This window comes from Eretmochelys imbricata, chromosome 1 (genome assembly GCF_965152235.1).
Source record: "Eretmochelys imbricata isolate rEreImb1 chromosome 1, rEreImb1.hap1, whole genome shotgun sequence".
Classification (NCBI taxonomy): domain Eukaryota; kingdom Metazoa; phylum Chordata; order Testudines; family Cheloniidae; genus Eretmochelys; species Eretmochelys imbricata.
Genome location: NC_135572.1, coordinates 141799948 through 141818191, shown reverse-complemented (window position 1 = coordinate 141818191; position 18244 = coordinate 141799948). Strand labels below are relative to the sequence as shown.

Below are 18244 nucleotides of genomic sequence, written 5' to 3'. Positions count from 1 at the left end.
ATTACATAAGACAGGACAATAAAATAGAAGGGCAACAAAACTGATACTTTTTCACACACGTAATTAGTCTGTAGAACTTACTGCTTCAAGATGTTGTTGATGCAAGATTCAGAGGAATTGGATATTTATATGGATAACAAGAATATCCAGTTACAGTTAATGAAAAAAATTAAAGTAATTTAAAATTTCATGCTTCCTAGCATAAGCCAATCTCTAACTATTAGGGGTTCAGATGAGACTTTGATAAGCACCAGTTTATCTCATGTATGTCTGCTGCAGGGCTTCTTGCAACTTCATGTGAGGCATCTGGTGCTGGCTACTGTCAGAGACAGTATACTGGCTTAGATGGCCCACGGGTCTGATCCAGTACGGTAATTCCTGTGCCTCTTAATGAAGAGAGAGTGTTGCTTTGGAAGAGGACTGCAAACTGGGAGTTTGGTTTCACATGCATGCCCTTACTGTGCATGATAGAATTAGATACCTATCTACTCCTAGTGCTCCTTTTGGTAGCATTGTCTTTGACTTTGTTCTTGAAAAGTAATTCCTCCGTGTTGTGGAAATGGGATTGCTATAGACTAAGCTGGTTTACTCAAAGAATAGATACTTTTTCTTACCCAGAAATGGTTGTATTCTTATGAAACCAGCTCAGTCCACAATGACCAAACTTACAGTGGAACTGTTTCTGTGTTCATTCTGTAACTAGTACCTTCCCCTTTTCTGAAAGGTATTGTGCTTAGGACAGTGTTGTTTGCAGAATGTTGCCTCATTTTGTCTTTTTTTGGTTTTACATAAGTGTTCCCTGTTGATTCTAATGGAGCTCTTCTTTAACCTGATACGTGCCTTGGTGAAAGCATAAGTTGTCTTCTGTCCTATTTGTAACTACTCCAATGAGTGCTATGGCAATGGCTAGTAGCGTGCTCAGGAGGAACTTGGGGACACATGAATTATGTTCTAAAATCCTGCACTTTCTATTGTTGCTTACATCTATACAACCGTGAGGTGGATGAAAACTCGTTAAATTGTAAACTGAGCTGGTTTCATCAAAGAAATACCATTTACTGGTAAGAACATTTTTCTAAGCTGGTGAGGAATGTCTTCCATATACTTAAAAAATACCACACCCAGTCTGAGAAGTAAATCACTTTTCAAAACCACCTTTTCTATAGGATCCATGATGCTTCCTACATAGTTGGAGCATAGCCAGGTATTCTACCACTAGAAGCAGCACAAGTTAATAAATAAACACTATTTTCAAATCTTTGCTGGCCTCATCAATACTACTGTGCAAACAAGAAAGTGAATGAAGTTAGTTTATGATCCTTTTAAAATACAGAAGTGGGGAAAACTTGTTTGCCAAAACTAAGAGGATAAAAAATCAAGGAAGGGGAGCTTTAGAGCTTTTAAATAATAAAAGCAATAATAAAACTGTTTTTAAAAATTACTCCATTCAATCTTGTACCAGTTTCCTTTTTTAATAAATGTTTTAATAATTCTAGCTAAAATAGAAAAAATGAAATCAGGCACACCGTACTTTCTAGAAGTTGTACATTGACTAAATGAGATATCCTTCGTAGATTTCCTGTTCTTGGGTTTAAGCCTTGGGTGTGTCTGTCTCAGAGTTAACTAGCAAAGGTCAAAATTATTTAGAAGTTTTGGTTGAGGTCCTCATTCCCACTATATGAGTTGTTCTTTTAAATGTATACAGTCTCTTAATTCTCATAGAGAGCCTGATCCTATAGCATGTTGAGCACTCTAAACTCCTGTTCTTTCAGTGGGAGTTGATGATGCTTAGAATCTGAAGGGAGGCACTCAGAATGTTACAAGATCAAGTCCAAAGGAAGCATAAAAATAAATGGCAACACAGCACAGCTTTAAGTATAGGTTTAAAAGGAACTTGACAGCATCCATTTAAAGTTGTTAGCACTTCCATTGAAACTCCAAAGATAGATAATACACATGAAAAGCACTATATAGGAGCTATTTGTTATATAAAAAAAATGCTTCAAAGGAACAGTGTTGGTCCTTAAAATATTCAATATTGTGTGTAAGTTTCCCTGCTCACTTTGAGTATCGTGGATAGAAAATTCAGGATTAAAGAGCTGTTGCTGCCATGTGGACTACTAGCAAATACCTTTCAATTATATGGAATTCTTGAGACAGATTCTGTGTTCATTCACGTTCTTTACTAAGAAAAAATCAAAGGAGAAAAAAGTTGTCCACTGAAATCTTTAGCTTTTTATTATTGTGACTTTGTCTTTACAGATATTTTTCATGTTAAAGTATATAACTGGGATGGAGATGCAACTTCTGAATTTTTTGGCTTTCATTAGGTTCTGATCCTGCAAACTGCCCAGCACAGACCCAAGAGTCTCTCTGAGAAGAGCAGCTTGTAGGAACGGGGCCTTAGAAAACAACACACTGAATGCATGTTTTTGTAATTTCATTAAATATATCCCTTTTCTATAACTGTAAATTCCAAAATTATTCTTCTTTCCTTAGATTTTCACTGTTACATGTCTCTGTTTGTTGATGTTACTCTTTAAAGTTCTGTTCTTATTTAAAGTTCTTTTGATTGTCAGTACAGTTTCTAAAACAAGGTTAAAAGATACTTTCAACTGCCCTTTTTTTTTTTTAGTATACTTCTTGACGAAGAAGGACATATCAAATTGACAGGTAAGTAAAAATAAATTTCAGATTATGAAAAGTTTTTAATTCATAAGTTGTCTGTTTTTTAAAGGAATATAGTAAAATCTGATTTTTTTTCTTTTTTATTGCAAGTAATTTTGCAGAACAGATGGTGATATTTAACATGGACTAAATGAAGTGTTATTATTTAAATAAGAAATCTGATTTAAAAAATAAAAAGTAATGATATGACCACTAATGTGACTTTTTTCATAGTTTTATAGCTTTTGTGTTAGTTATATTTGTATGCTTAGAAATTCTTAGCCAGTAGGAAAATTTCATTTCAGATTATATTTTTTTCAGATTTTGGCTTAAGCAAAGAGTCGATCGATCATGAAAAGAAAGCGTATTCCTTCTGTGGGACAGTAGAATATATGGCACCAGAGGTAGTTAATCGACGAGGCCACACACAGAGTGCAGACTGGTGGTCTTTTGGTGTTTTAATGGTAGGTTTCTGGAGAATAGAAATCATAGCAAAAGGTGGGTTATGACTGGCTTAACCCAGTCACATGAATTTATTGGTAATTAGTACTACTGTTCAGTTTGGCTCAACAGCGTGGTTCAGATCTCATCTCATCACATCACTGATATCATTCCACCTTTTTTCTTTTGCTTCAATGGACTATTGTGTGCCTATGACTGTTCTTAACTGAGACTGATAGAAAAATGAAAGTGTTCAGAAAAGCTTGCTTTTCAAAAGTGAAAAATATTTTCCATATAGATTCAAATTTTGAAACTGTAAAATTGAATTCAATCACGGAAAAAGTAGTTTTTAGAAGTAAAATTTTCTGATCACCTTAGCGATCTCAGTTTCAAACTAACGGAATAATGAAAGCTGCTTTATTTGCACAGAGATAGAATTTAGAGTTGCACTGAGCTGATGACAGACTTTCAGCTGTTGCTTAGAAGGGCCATGCATATGATATTTCATCAAAAAATAAGTTCCATTAAATTGACAAAATTTTACCAGACAGAATTTTTTTTTAACATTTATAACAAATGCAGGTATTTTTGAAAAGGAAAAAAGGATTGTTTGAAAGTTTAGGAATGCCAAATAGAATTTTATACTTTAAAAATCACTGTATGATTTTTTTAACATTAAGATCAAATGATGTTTTTAAAAATGAAAGATTTTTTATCTTTTGATGCTTCTGCAATACCTGTATAATTATGACAGCACAGTCTCTGTGTGTGCCTTATGATCTGATAAGGAGACTCTTTATTATTAGATCTGAAAACATACCCTATCACCTTTTGAATATGTAAAATGCTGTTGTGATATGGAAAATGACTGTGTAAAAAAGGCATCTGATCACTGAAGAGATCTTACATTTGTGTTTTGTCAGAGTCATATCTGCATACTTGACTAACAAGAATACATTTTCACTACTTCTTCCAGCACTGTGCAGCCAATACTGAGTGAGGGTGCTCTGTATTCTTTTCTGGCTTGGGCATCATCAGAAAAAAACTAAGATTCTGCAATCAGAGTGTAATTTAATATGGATGGAAAACAAGCTAGAAAGAACATAATTTGGTTTAAATCCCAGATTGAGTTTGCAGAGCTAGTAACTAAAATAATAATAATAAAAAGTCTTTGTTTGAACTGAACATGTTAAAATTGGAAACCATGAAGAGTCATTAAACATGGCTGAATGTCATTTTTAGAATCCAATTGCACTTTTCTTAAAAATACTTGGGCTGTTGATTTGCAGGAGGGTGAATTGAGAAGTCTAACACTTAAAAAAACTATTTCAAATACTATGGAAGTTTGTCAAAGTGTATCTTTCCATAAAATATTTATTTGTTGTAGCCTGTATCTCTGACTCCTTAAGTTAATTTATCTCGGAACATGAGCTATCTAAATGGATGTTCAGTTAATCTTAATTTTGCTGATTTTGAGGAACCCAGTGCAAGATGTCTTCATAATTACTTCAGCCTCTACCCAGTGTAGCTAAAACCTGTTTGTTCAGTAGCTTCTTTTGGTAAAACAGTTCTTCCTAACCGATTAATAAAACAAATTGCTCCTTCGTTCCTGCAGTCCCTTATATAGATGGTAGGCAAGGCGTGCAATACTTGGAATTCTACTTAAAACTGTAGAGGAGACAGATGATCTCACCAATAACTCTGCTCAAATAATAATAATAATGCTCAAATAAATTGGTTAGTCTCTAAGGTGCCACTAGTACTCCTTTTCTTTTTGCGAATACAGACTAACACGGCTGCTACTCTGTCACCAATAACTGTAATTGTTCACATCATGTAATTTCCTTCACCAGTGTATGCTTTCCCATTCACACATCCTGTTTATTTTCACTTTGCATCAGTTACAAGAAGCAGTCACGTGGTGGAAAAGTGTGTGCGCACATGCACTTGCGTGTACACACCTACAAAGGATAGTGTGTGTGTGTGTGTGTGTGCTAGACACTGTAGTTATCAAAATTTAACGTTTTAGGGTGGGATTTTCAAAAGTGCTCAGCATTGGCTGAAGTCTGCTCCCACTGAAGTCAAAGTATTTAGGATTCACTTCAGTAAGAGCTGAATAAGGCCAATCCTGAACATTTTTGAAAATCATATTCTGGGTCCTGTGTAGTCTTTTGGGGAGGAGGGCAGAGAGATCTGAGATGAAAATCTGTGGAAATGACATCTATGAACACCAATTACAAGAGGATAACTTAGCTTTGTTTAGTTTTTTGTTGATGGAATTTACACATTTTATGAAATATCTCATAAATAGAATCTCACTAACTCATACGAAATGTGAGACTTGTGTATTTGCAAAGTTTGCAGATTAGAAATAAGTAAACCTCAGAAAATAATTATACTGTGCAATACAATTTACTTTGTTATTTTAATTTGATAAATATAGGTAGTTTACATTTAATTGTTATGTATTTCATAGTACACAACTGAATGTACAGAGTAATTTTTAAAAAATAAAGTTGTGATAAGATTAGCCCTTTCTCCAGCACACCGTGCCAGGAAGTGTGGTAAGATTATCAGGTTTGTAGTTCAGCAAAGTGAGAAGTAGTGAAATTATTCTATATTAGCATTATATTAAATAGAATAAAATGGTTAGTTGAACAATTTGTTTCCAAAGTCAGGAAATGCAAAATTCCAGGCTCCAACTGCTATGTTAAGTTGGCAGCATCTCATATGTTTTATGAAATAATTTTTATAAAAAGCTAGCTATTTAGGCCTGGGTTTTAAGAACTGCATGAGTGCTATTGTACTTGCATATTTTGTATCTGAGACTACTGTATTTGCATATGTAGTCGGATTATTGTTCACTAAGCTTGTCTCTTTCACCAACAGAAAGTGGTCCAATAAAAGACATTACCTCACCCATCTACCTGGTCTCTCTAATATCCTGGGACCAACAAGGCTACAATATTGCAAACCTCTTTTATACAGTCACTTTCAGAATTGAACAGTATTTTAAAAGTGGCGGTTGCCCATTAAAAGGCATTGTAAAATATGTATGCATGTACAATGCCGGTCATCTATTTGTAAGTCCTCATACATTCCCCCATATGCAATAACCACTTTTTAATTGTGAATAACTTCATTATACAACTACTTTTTTTTTCCTAGTAAAGACTATTTATATTGTTTCACCATTATTTAGACATCTGGCAATATTTTTTACCTGGGAAAACTGTATTTTTGAAAAACTCAGATAACTAAAGTTATTTTGCTCAAGCTCCCAAAGAAAGTTGTATTTAGGGGAAAAAACAAGCATAGAGAATTACAGCTGATAAAAAGGTGAATTTTTCAGAAAGTATGTGAACACAGAGTAATGGTGGAAATTGTTTTGCAACCGTAATTTCTTTAAGTGCTTCCAGGTCTTTGCAATAATTAAAACTTGTAGCATAAGCAGTTGCTTTGCAAAGTCTTAATTTTTGATATGCATGACTTTTAAAATATTATTCTGTTAAGTAGTTTTATCAAAAATTAGGTTTTGTCCAAGTCTTTTAATGTAATTGATGCAAGTTTTACTCTGTACAGTTTGAAATGCTCACGGGTACTCTACCTTTCCAAGGGAAAGACAGAAAAGAAACCATGACTATGATTCTCAAGTGAGTACGCTCTTACTTATATGTCTTCTACAGGGATGCCCTCTGGGCTGCAAATCTAATTTCTTCTCCTCCCTCATTTTCCAAGGTATTGGTAAATCCTCACTCCCTATTCCTATTCCACTTTATAAATTCCCTTTTCCACCCACCTAGTTTGCCCGTTCCTCCAATCCTTTCCCTTACCAGTTGCAAAGAATTTCATATCATCCTTTTAATCTAATATTTCCCTAATTTATAACAATATCTTCTCCAGCCCCATCTTCTTCCCAATTTTGTGCCCATGATTTCATTATCCTCTTCTGCCTTCCTCTTTATTGCAACTCTACTCATTTCTGACATAATCCCATCTTTTAAGAAAATAGTCTCCGTCATCTTTTCCTGTTTGTTCCCTTCTCCTCCCCCTGCTCCTTGCACTACCTCCGTTGCCAACAGTGCTCTCCCGTGGTACCTTCCCCTAGCTTTCCAAAATCTACATCCACCTTTGACCCTCATGAACTTGCGCTGTCTCTAATCTTCTGAGTCATCTTGCTGACAGTATCCTTGACTGTTTTCAATATTGCTTTGGTTTTGCTTTAGCTATAGCATGGAAATCTCTTACTTTCGTGTAGTTAATGATCTTATTTCTACTGACGAGGACTTGCTCTGTCTCCTCATTCTCCTTGACCTCAGTACAATCTTTGATATGGTGGAACTCTTCCCCTTCCAGACTTTGTCTTTGCTTGTGAAGGAATCTCTGGTTTCTTCATATCAGGGTTACATTCCTACCTATCAAGCCACTATTTCTGTTTCTCTTTAACTGTTCTGTGCTAAGACCCTTCCGCTGTGGAGTCTCACAAGGCTCAGCTCTCGATCCCTCGCACTGTTTCCCCCCTTTTGTCATTTTATCTCCAACCTCCGTTTTAGCTCCCACTTATATCGGGGGTTGGCAACCTTCCACACACGGCCCATCAGGGTAATCTGCTGACCCGCGCTGCTTCCCGCAGCTCCCATTGGCCAGGAATGGCAAACCGTTGCTACTGGGAGCTGTGGGAGGCCGTGCCTGCGGACAGTCAACGTAAACAAAATGTCTCGTGGCCTGCCAGCAGATTACCCTGATGGGCCGTGTTCCGAAGATTGCCGACACCTGACTTATATATTGATTCCAAATTGTATCTTTAGACAGCTTTAATGACTCCTCCCTGTCCACTGACAGCCTGTCTTGAAGGAATCAGAGGAAACCATAAATTAAATTTTTCAACTAAATATCTCTCAAAGAGGTGCATCAGTAAACATAATCCATCTCTTTTTTTTCCCTGTCTGACTCAGCTCTCCCATTTGCTTCTTTTCTACATGCCATCGTTGGCCTTGACATTTCCTTTTCCTTCTGCATCTCTTACATCTGTAAATCTATCTATTCCAGTTTATGCCACATTGGCTGAAATCCTCATTCATGGCTGAAATCCTCATTATGTCATCATCTTCTGTTAATCTTAATTATTGCTAAGTTCTAACTCTCCAAACTCAAGCAGGTGTAGGCTGCTTCCCACCTCATGTTGCTTGTGAGGGAATTCTGCACATTGTGCAGTGCAGAATTTTCACAGAAATTAATGTTTTTTTGTGCTGAATTTTCTCCCCACCCCCCCATGGGCTACAGAACCTACTGGCCACCACTAGGCAGCACTGGACCTGGCAGAGCCCAGCTTGCAAGTAGATGATGCTGCCGGGGGAGGGGAAGGGAGTTGGAGGCTACTGGGCAGCTGAAGTTCCCCGCACGTCCTAAAGGAAGGAGGCAGTGTGCATGAAACTCCATATAAGCCCGGGAAACAGTATCAGGTTGTTTCTCCCTCTGGATCCCTGGGCTCTGTGCGGGAGGGAGTGAGAGTATCTGGGCTGTGGGGTACTGCAGCTGGGTTCTGTGAGGTAGGGCGTGCGGGGATCTGGGATGGGGGACCTGTAGCTGGGCTCTGGTGGGGAGGGGATACATGCAAGTCGCCCCACAGCTGGGCTCTGGGAGGAGAGGTGGGGATATCTGGCCCTCCTGCTGGGCTCTGGGGGGAGGGGAGAGAGAAACAGGAACTGAGTTGTCTTAGGGGTTTCTTTAAATCTATTCCTGGAGGAATTTTTTGTCTGTATTGTTCCAGACATCAGGCTGGTGTGTACTGGTTAGTAGGTCGATCTAAGTCACGCTAGTTCAGTTACATAAGTTACCTAACTGAAGTTGATATAACTTGGGTCAACTTATAGCGGTGTCTACCCCGTGCTATGTTGACAGGAGACACTCTCCCATCGACATAGCTTCCATCTCTTGGGGAGGTGGAGTGCAGACATGGACAGGAAAGTGCTCTCCTATCAACTTAGAGTTTCTTCACCAGATCCACTTTATCGACACTGCTGCATCAATCGCAGTGGTGCCGATTTAGCTGGTAGGTTAGACTGGCCATATATAGTTGCTGATAGGTATTTTGAAATAAATTATCAATATAATTGAAACTGGTGTGATTGTATAGTATTATTTTGACAAATAAAATATGCAGAATTTTGCAGAAATGTAAAATATTGTGCATAGAGTTTTTAATCTTTTTATGGAAATTCCCCCAGGAGTATTGTGTACAAGAAGCACAAAACTATACATCATGGCCAGCCCGAGACAGCTGCTTCCCCCATAAATTTCAGGAGCCAATTCAAATTTCCCACCTCATTTTTTAAGATTGTGGCTTTGTTTCTGCCAGCCTCTTATACACTACATCTTTACATCCGTTACTCTGCTTATCCACATGGGACTTCTCTCTATCCTTCAGTGCAGTGTTTCTAAAGTTGGTACAAGAACCTTCTCTGTGCTCTGCTATGTGAAACAGCCTGCCTATGTCTTTCTGGCTAATTGACTCTCCAACTATTTTCATATCTCACCTGAGCACACATCTTTTCTCCCTTGCCTATACCGTTATTTTTTTCATCTTCTAGATTTTAATTTCAACTTCGAAACTATATTGTTTAATTAGGATTATTGTACAAAAAATGTGATATAAAATAAAGAAATGAATTATCCAAGTAGTTCTACAAATAATTGTAAATGTTCTGTAACTATTTATTAATACATTAATTAATACATTATATCTTGAATATGTGCAGAGGTGAAAAACTTCAAAAATATTTTAAAAAAATACCTTCTACTAAAATTTCCTTTTTATTATCTAACACTGTAAGAGCTATTGAAAACAGTACCAGTCTTTTCTTTGTAGTACTGAACCATCTCACGTCTCTCCTCCCAAAATACTCTTAGAACCATTTACAGTTGTGGGAATGGTGTACTAAACACATGTTCCACTGTGCACTGTTTGAGGTACATTACTTCACTACTACTCCTCTTCCCCTTAAATTCACACACAATGCACTCTTCCTACAGTGCACTTGCATTTGCTTGGGTTCTTTGCTTTCAAGACAGGACCAAGAAAGTTCTTTGTTTAAAATAGAGAAGTTTTGTCATTTGAAGGAATCATAGTTTGCAGTAATGAGTAACTTTTTATGCAACTCTTTTTCTATCCAGTGCTTTTGTATAGGATTTGTCTCTACCCATTAGCAACTGGAGACAAGATTGCTGTCACTCATGCAGCTGTATAACCTAGAAACTCTCCATTGACAGTAGTCATTTTTGCTTTCTGCTGTGTGCAGTGGCCAGTTGAGGATTTTTAGAAGGATCCTCTGCCATAACAGAAAAAAAACAATGACAGTCCTACTTGCTGCAATTTAAGGAAAGGAAGTTATATCCTGCAACTACAGGGCCCTTAGTACAGTTAGATCCACTACTACTTCTGGTAGATGCAAAAACTCTAGAGTTTCAACTGGATTCTCTCTCTTTGTCCTTTGAGCCACTTCTCCAGAAGGTCAGTGGCATTTCTACTTTTAGGCATAGATTTGGTTCTCTCAAAGCAGTCAATCTCCCATCCTGACTTGCCATAGTTAGGGCTGGTCTACACTACAAAATTAGGTTGACTAAATTTATGTCAACAGACAGCCACCACAGTACTTCAATTGGCTATTGCTGTCCACACTACCCTCCTTCTGTCGGTGGTGTGCTTGCACTGGCTGAAGGAGGGGCACTGACAGCCACACAGGGCTCACAGCAGGAGCCTGGCATGGGCTCAGGGAGCCTACCAGTGGTGAAATTGAAATTGTCAATTTCACAGCTGCCTGCATCTCAGAGCAACAGCCCAGGCACACAGCTGGAGCCCTGAAATTGACAAAAATATCCATTTCACTGCTGTAGGCTCTGTGCTGTAAAATGGAGCCCCATGCCAGGCTCATAGCTCCGGCCTTCACCCTGGGGTTGGGGCTCCAGCTAGGAGCCCAGCACCAGGATCAGTTTCACAGGGGGGAGCCTACCAGCATGAAATTGACATTCTTGTCAGTTTCACATCTCCAGCTGCAAGCCTTGCTGCTGGTCTGAGCCAGACACAGTTGTGAAATTGACAAGAATGATGGCCAAAAGCTGAAGTAAGTAATGGACAGACACTGTATTGCCGTGACTACACTGATGTAAGTGCTGTGCCTCTCGTGGAGATGGAGTCATGTTGGTGTAGCGGGCCACTTCGGCGGAAGCAGCATTCTAGTGTAGACACTGACATGATTATGTTGACGTAAGCTGCCTTATGTTGACCTAATTCTGTAGTGTAGACCAAGCCTCAGTTTGAGGAGCTGTCTTGGATGATTATCTATTTAAGAAGGGATTTTTAATCTTTCAATATAATCCCAACACATCCGGTCTCCTGGTCTGTGGCCTGCAAATATCTCTCTTGTGCTACAAGTCCACATGGTTGTCCTTCAGCAGCAATCAGGCAGCAGCACCCTGTTCCTTACTGTCTATCTGTCAACTGCTGTTTAGCCATGAATGGAAGTAACATCTTGTAGAATGAGTGCAATGAAAGGCACTGCATAGAAAATGCACGTATGAGGATGTAACTAACAGAGGAGGAGTGATGATCAGGCACCATCACCACCAGTCAACTGATCTTTTTGATGATGTGTACTACAATATTGAAGAGCCAGTAGAGAAAGAAGAGATTTTCTCCAACTTCTCCCCTGCAGGAAGAGATGGGAAATTTGGTAACTTACTAAGGACCTGATTAATGGTGTGTGATGAGGTAGCGCGGAGGCGGATCTCTCCTGCAAGTAGCTTGGCTGATGGCACCTCTTGCTCAGAATAGAGGGAAGTTGGATACCCTCTTGTAGTCTGTGTTGTGGATCCTTGTGGAAGTGTAGAGGAATGGAAGAAACTTTGGGATGTGATGGGGAGACAGGTTAAGGGAGGGGAAAAAAGGAAATTATATCTTCTTCGAATAGATGCAGATGTATATTTCAAGTAGGTGTGTGTGCACCCTGCTTGCCAGAGCCTTTTATCTAGCAGTATCCATAGAGGGGGCAGCCCTCGTTCCTTTAGCCCCTCCGTTGGCTATATGAGACAACACTGCCTCAAACACCTCTCCCCCTGCCCCTCCCACCCTCAGCTCCTTCTCAGCACCCATCACCTGGAGTCAGAGCTCTGTGTGGCTATCATTTCATAACTTTGCAATTCATCCTCTTAGGCTAGTTTTATTGTACATAGTCAAGTTAGAGTAAAAGTTTTAGACTATAGTATAGCGGTAGTGCTCCCTGGTGACGCCCTCACCAGCATTCAAGCATTGCCCTTCATGTGGAGTGGCAATTCCTAACAGTGACCCCTACAGGAGGTGGTTGCTCTGCCTTGACAAAGTCCACCTTAAAGTGTGCTGTTCAATCTGTAGATCATTTAAAAAGATGACTCGGATGGCATGAGACCTTCCCCCTCAAGCAGCACCTGCTTGAACAGGCCCTGAAGCAGGCCTTGGTACCGAGTCAGTTCTCAGGCCACAGATCGCCCTCCAGTTCAGAAAGTGCTACTGCCTTCCATTGTGGGTCAGGGGCCTCCAAAGAGGTGCAGGAGTAGTTCTCTGTCATTGGTACCAAAGACGAGGTTTCCAAAACCAATTGTGAACACTCCAGGTCCCAGGGCGACTCTTCTGCCTGCTCTAAGAAGAGTGCAGACTGGCAAAGGTTGGCTCTGGTGTGTGGAATGGCACAGGTTCCTCTGACCCTCCCTTGGTACAGGGTAGGGAGGGTAGACATCTCATACCATCGACTCCAATTCCGGCCTCCAGGTGTCCAATGAGTCCAGTACTGGCGAGAATAATATCGGTGCCAACAGTGTCTGTGATGTTAGCAGACCGACTCTACCTTTCAATCCTATCTTTGCTGCTGTTTTAAGATTTTGCAAGGCTGGTGCCCATGATGGACCCTCCCCACCCCAGTTGGAGCATGTTATTGAACTCTCAGGCCCTTTGTCACCGCACCAGGAAGCCCCCCTCCTGGGGGTTGGTATGAACACTGTACCGGAGCCAGTACAAGGTTTTTCAGTACCAGGCCCTTCCTCAGGATCAATGCAATTGATGCCGCAGATGGTTCTGTCAAGGTTGTTGCTGTCCCCTGGGATTGAGGCACTTGGGTGCTCTGTTACCAGTGTTTGCACTGGGACCGACCTTGCATGCAGCACTGATGTTGCTGACTACACTGGGAGAGCCAATTCTTTGTGTCACAGATGAGTTGGATAGCCTGTTGGCTACCTCCCTCAGAATTGGGGTCCTCTTGCTCCGCTTTGTTGGAGGAAGTTCAAAGGCCATCAGTAGACTAGTGTGGCTACCGGGTTGGCATGTGTCCCATGGCTGGGTTGGAGGCCCCTGGCCTGGCACCTACTGGCCACCAATGCCTTACCCATCTCAGTGGCCCCCTTAGGCTTAATGGGAAGCTCCTTGCTCCCGGAGGTCTTGCTTATTGTCCAAGTCAAAAGCGAGATTGCCTGCTCATGCTGCAATGGTGGCTGCAGTTTAGGCACCCACAGTTCGCCTTCCTGTGGAGCCACTGGAGTTTCCTTGTCTGGAGATGTAGCCTCAGGAGCAGGACCTGCCTTTGACCCAGACAACAGCCTCATCTCCCTCCCCGGCCAATGCAGTGCTGCCTGGTTTGACCTCCCTTTCCATCCTGGAGGACTTTAAGGCATACCCAGACCTTTTACGTTATGTGGCCTCATCCCTTTGGTATTCAAGCAGAGTTTCTCCAGGAGGATACCCACAAACTCCTGGACGTTTTCTAGCCCTCCATCCCTGGGATCATGGCCCTCCTAATTCATGAAATGCTCCCAGATCCTGCGAGAACCCTTTGGGATATGCCAGCCTCGGTACTGCTGATGGCCAAGTGCTTGGAGAAGCGCTATTTTGTGCTTGTACAGGAATATGAGAGGTTTTATTCCCATCTGGCCCCACTGCTCTGCTCTGGACATTCAAGATGCTTACTTCCATGTGGCCATTCTACTGAACCGCAGGAAGTTTCTTTGCTTCATGGTAGGGGACTGCTGCTTTGAGAATACTATTCTACTGTTTGGTGCCTCTTCTGCTCCGAGTCTTCACCAAATGCATGGCGGTGGTCATGGTGTACGTCAGGAGGATGGGAATCTATATCTTCCCCTATCTTGACAACTGGTTGCTGAAGAGCAGCTCCAGCGAGGAGGTTCTCGCCCACATCAATACTACTCTATGTTTACTCGACCGTTTGGGACTCATTCTAAATACCATGAAGTCGACCTTGGCTCCCATTCAGCAAATAGAATTAGTTGGGGCCCTATTAGATTCCATGAAGTCCAGGGTGCTCCACTAACTGACCACTTCCAGGCCATTTGACAGCTGTGCCTCTGTTTGCAATCACAACCGTCCACAATAGTTGCATTTGTCTTAGCCTATTGGGCCACATGTTCACTTGTACACATGTATGACCATATGCACCTAGGTCATAAACTCTCCAAGTTGCATCTTTGCTCTCTTCAGATGTGACTCAGGATGGCTTACCTTCCTGCCCTGTATTCTTTGGGCAGCTTGGTTCTCCTTCCTCCATCAGTCCTGGAATCCTTGCACTGGTGGGAGTCCATATGCAATGTGTGCCAAGGGGTCCCCTTCACTAGGCTTTCTTTAACCAAGTCAGTAGTTACTGACATGTCCCTTCTGGATTAGGGAGCGCATCTGAACTCTTTGAGGGTGCAGGGCCTATGGTTGGAACAGGAAACCTTGCTCCACATCAGCGTGCTGGAGCTTAGGGTCATCCACAAGGCACATTATGCCTTCCGGGACTGCAGCAGGCATTCAGTGGTTCACATACTCACCGACAATACCACCACAGTGTACTATGTGAACAAACAAGGGAGAACCCACTCCAGATCACTCTGCATATAGGCAATCAACCTGTGCAGTTCTGCATCAAAGAGGACATCACCCTGACAGCTGTCCACTTACCAGGAGCCCAGAATCATGTCAGCAGGCTTTTCTCCCCGAGCCACAAATGGTCCCTGAAGTTAGAGACCCCACATTGTGAAAACCATCCAAAGGACAACGCCAATCAACCTCTTTGCGATGAGGGAAAATAGTAAGTGTCGTCTATTCTGCTCTCGGGAAGGCTCAGCTCAGGCTCCCTCTGTGATGCTTTCCTCTGCAGCTGGCGGTCAACTCTGCTGTATGCGTTCCCTCCTATCCTGATCACTCCGTAGGTCATCGCTAAGCTCAAGGCAGATCGAACCAGGCTCATCCCGATTGCCCCATCATGGCCAAAGCAGTGCTGGTTCTCGGACTTCCTCACCCTGTCAGTTCAGCCTCCCATACCACTTCTCCTTCCTGACCTCACACAGGACTGTGGATGCACTTTGCTTCTGGCGATCAGCTCCTTGCACCTTATGGAGTGGCTGCTGCATGACTGAAAGAGGAGGGAGAGCACTGCTCGAGGTTGTCCAATAGGTCCTATTTAACAGTAGGAAGCCTTCAACTAGAACAGCCTACTTGGCAAAGTTGAAGTTTTCAGTATAGTCCTTGACCCGTGGGACCCATTCAGTGGAGACTTCTATCCAGGACATCTTGAATTACCTGCTACACCTTCAGGAATTTGACTTAGCACTCAGTTCTCTCAGAGTACAATTGGCAGCAATATTGGCATTTCATCCACCTATCCAAGGGAAATTGGCATTCTCCAGTGCAATGGTGATGAGATTTCTGAAAGGACTTCTCTCCCTGCATCCTCCAGTCCAAGAGCCAGTCCCCTTGTGGGACCCGAACATGGTCTTAGCAGCTCTAATGGGGACTCCATTCGAGCACCTTGCTTCCTGACCACTACCCCTCCTGTCTCAGAAAACTGCATTCTTGATAGCTATTACCTGTGCCAGGAGGGGGTGAGAGTAACAGGCCCTGATGGCTGGGCCTCCTTACAGTTCTCCAAGGACAAGGTTACGTTCCGGCCACATCTGAAGCTTGTATCCAAGGTGGTCTCTCAGTTTAATTTGAATCAAGCTGTGTACTTGCCTGTATTTCCCTGAGCCACATTCCTCCATGGAGGAACAACGCCTCCATATGTTAGATGATAGACCAATGGTTCTCAATGGTCCCAATGGTTCTATTTACCATTGTGGTACACATCCAATACTACCTATAGGGCCCTGAAGACGTCACATGGGCCGCAGCTCTGTGCTGATTGCGCCACAGGTTGAGAACCACTGGTCTAGCCTTTTTTTGAACAGGACTGAACAGTTTTATGCTTCGTGTCACCTGTTCCTATCATATGCAGACCCTCATGAAGGGTCAAGCAGTCTCTGTGCAGACCATCTCTAGATGGATAACATCTTGTATCAAGACTACATATGAGATAGTGTCGGCTACACCGCCTCAGCAGATATGGGCATATTCAATGAGAGTGCAGGCAATGCTGGTGACCTTCCTCAATGACATTTCCATATTGGACATTTGTAGGGTGGCCACATAGTTATCCATACATACATTTACGGACCATTATGTGATCGCTGCTGCTTCCAGAGTAGACGCTAATGTTGGAAGAGCAGTCCTTACTCAGGTAACCTCCGAAATCCGCCTACAGATGGAGGTACTGCTTGCTAGTCACCTACTTGGAATGCACATCTGCATCTACTCAAAGAAAAAGAAACTGCTGCTTACTGTACCTGTGGTTCTTTGAGATGTGATGCAGACATGTATTCCATGACCCACCCTCCATCCCCTCTGCGTCAGTCTTCCCCTGGACATTTGGTGCAACGGAACTGAGGGGGTCTGGCAGCATTGTCTCATAGCCAGGGGAGGGGCTAAAGGTAGGAGATGCAAGCATCACCCCTCTACAGGTACTGCTAGGCAAAAGTTTCCAGTGAGCAGGGCGCATGCTCACCTATTTGGAATACACATCTGCATCGCATCTCGAAGAACCATACTTACAGTAGGTAACTGATCCTACTGCTGAAATAATTATTTCAGCAGTAGGATCAAAGATTAAATCTTTTACACCATGCCCATCACCACAGTATCTGATGAAAAAGGAGGATAGAGATTGAGATGTGATAGATATGTACGCACCATTAGATGGAGAGAAAAAAGGTAGTGTGAGGAACTCGGGACAGTGTGAGAAAATAAAAGTACAGAAAAGTCAAAACCAAAAACCCAGAAGGAGGACAAGAATAAATGCAAGAAATAAGTTGAACTTGAAATGGGGTAATAAATCCCCCCCCCCCCCCAGGAAAAAAAAAAAAAAAGATTCCCAGGTCTGTGTTGTGTCAGGAAAATTACCATAGGAGATTGTGGGGGCAGGAGGGATGACTCTGAAATAGAGGGCTAAATATTTTTCTTCACTTCTTTCCCTTTACTGTCATGTATTCCAGTTTTTCATTTTGAAAATAAGGCAGGACTTAACAAACTGGTGAAGTGAGGAGAAAAGAATTAGATATGTAACATGGCAAATAGTCTCTTTCCAAACTGTGATCATTGTGGGTATTAGGACATCCACTGTTATGCCAGATGTTGCTTTTTCTTACCACCTACTTTGCCTCATTACCCTGAGGAGAGCATTCAGTGTTTTTCTAATGGTCTCAGGATATGTCCCACTTGTGTCTTCTAACTCAGCAGTATTATATGAATATTTAAATTGCATCCGAAATTTTGGCCATTTTCTTAGATCAGACTTCCTTCCAAGGCTGCTTATCTCTTTGTCAAGGAGATTGGCTTACTTGCCATAGACTGGTAGCAGTTGACTATAAAAAACAACTAACTGTAACCCTTTTCATCAACACCTACTTACCTTCCTACTACCTCGGCCTCTTATGTTCCGGGTCCAGTATTTGAAATATTACGCTGCTGGAATAGGGAAGTTTGAGGTTATGTGTCTACATGATTGACAGCACTTTATTTTGTTTCTGATGTCTGAAGCCAAATTCTCAATGGTGTTAACTTGCCTGATGTGGTTAGGGTGAAGGACTAGAAAAAAGTAAATAGTTGATTCTTGCTTAAAAACATGTATGCTATTAATGTGTGTTTGTTGTATAGAGCCAAACTTGGAATGCCCCAGTTTTTAAGTCCTGAAGCACAGAGTCTTCTCCGAATGCTCTTCAAACGAAACCCTGCAAACAGATTAGG

At 41.6% G+C, this 18244-nt stretch overlaps 1 protein-coding gene across 4 annotated transcripts in view; it reads left to right on the top strand.

The window, feature by feature from the left end:
* RPS6KA3 (ribosomal protein S6 kinase A3) overlaps positions 1 to 18244 on the top strand; it is a 126569-nt gene that overhangs the window by 65618 nt on the left and 42707 nt on the right. For all 4 annotated transcript variants that reach the window (XR_013346108.1, XM_077816665.1, XM_077816655.1 and 1 more), the window contains exons 8-11: positions 2636 to 2673; positions 2989 to 3131; positions 6691 to 6761; positions 18155 to 18243. Coding sequence is in view for 3 of the 4 variants with exons in the window: in XM_077816665.1 (XP_077672791.1) it covers positions 2636 to 2673; positions 2989 to 3131; positions 6691 to 6761; positions 18155 to 18243 (341 nt within the window). In the remaining variant the exon portion in view is untranslated. The remainder of the gene's footprint in view (positions 1 to 2635; positions 2674 to 2988; positions 3132 to 6690; positions 6762 to 18154; position 18244) is intronic.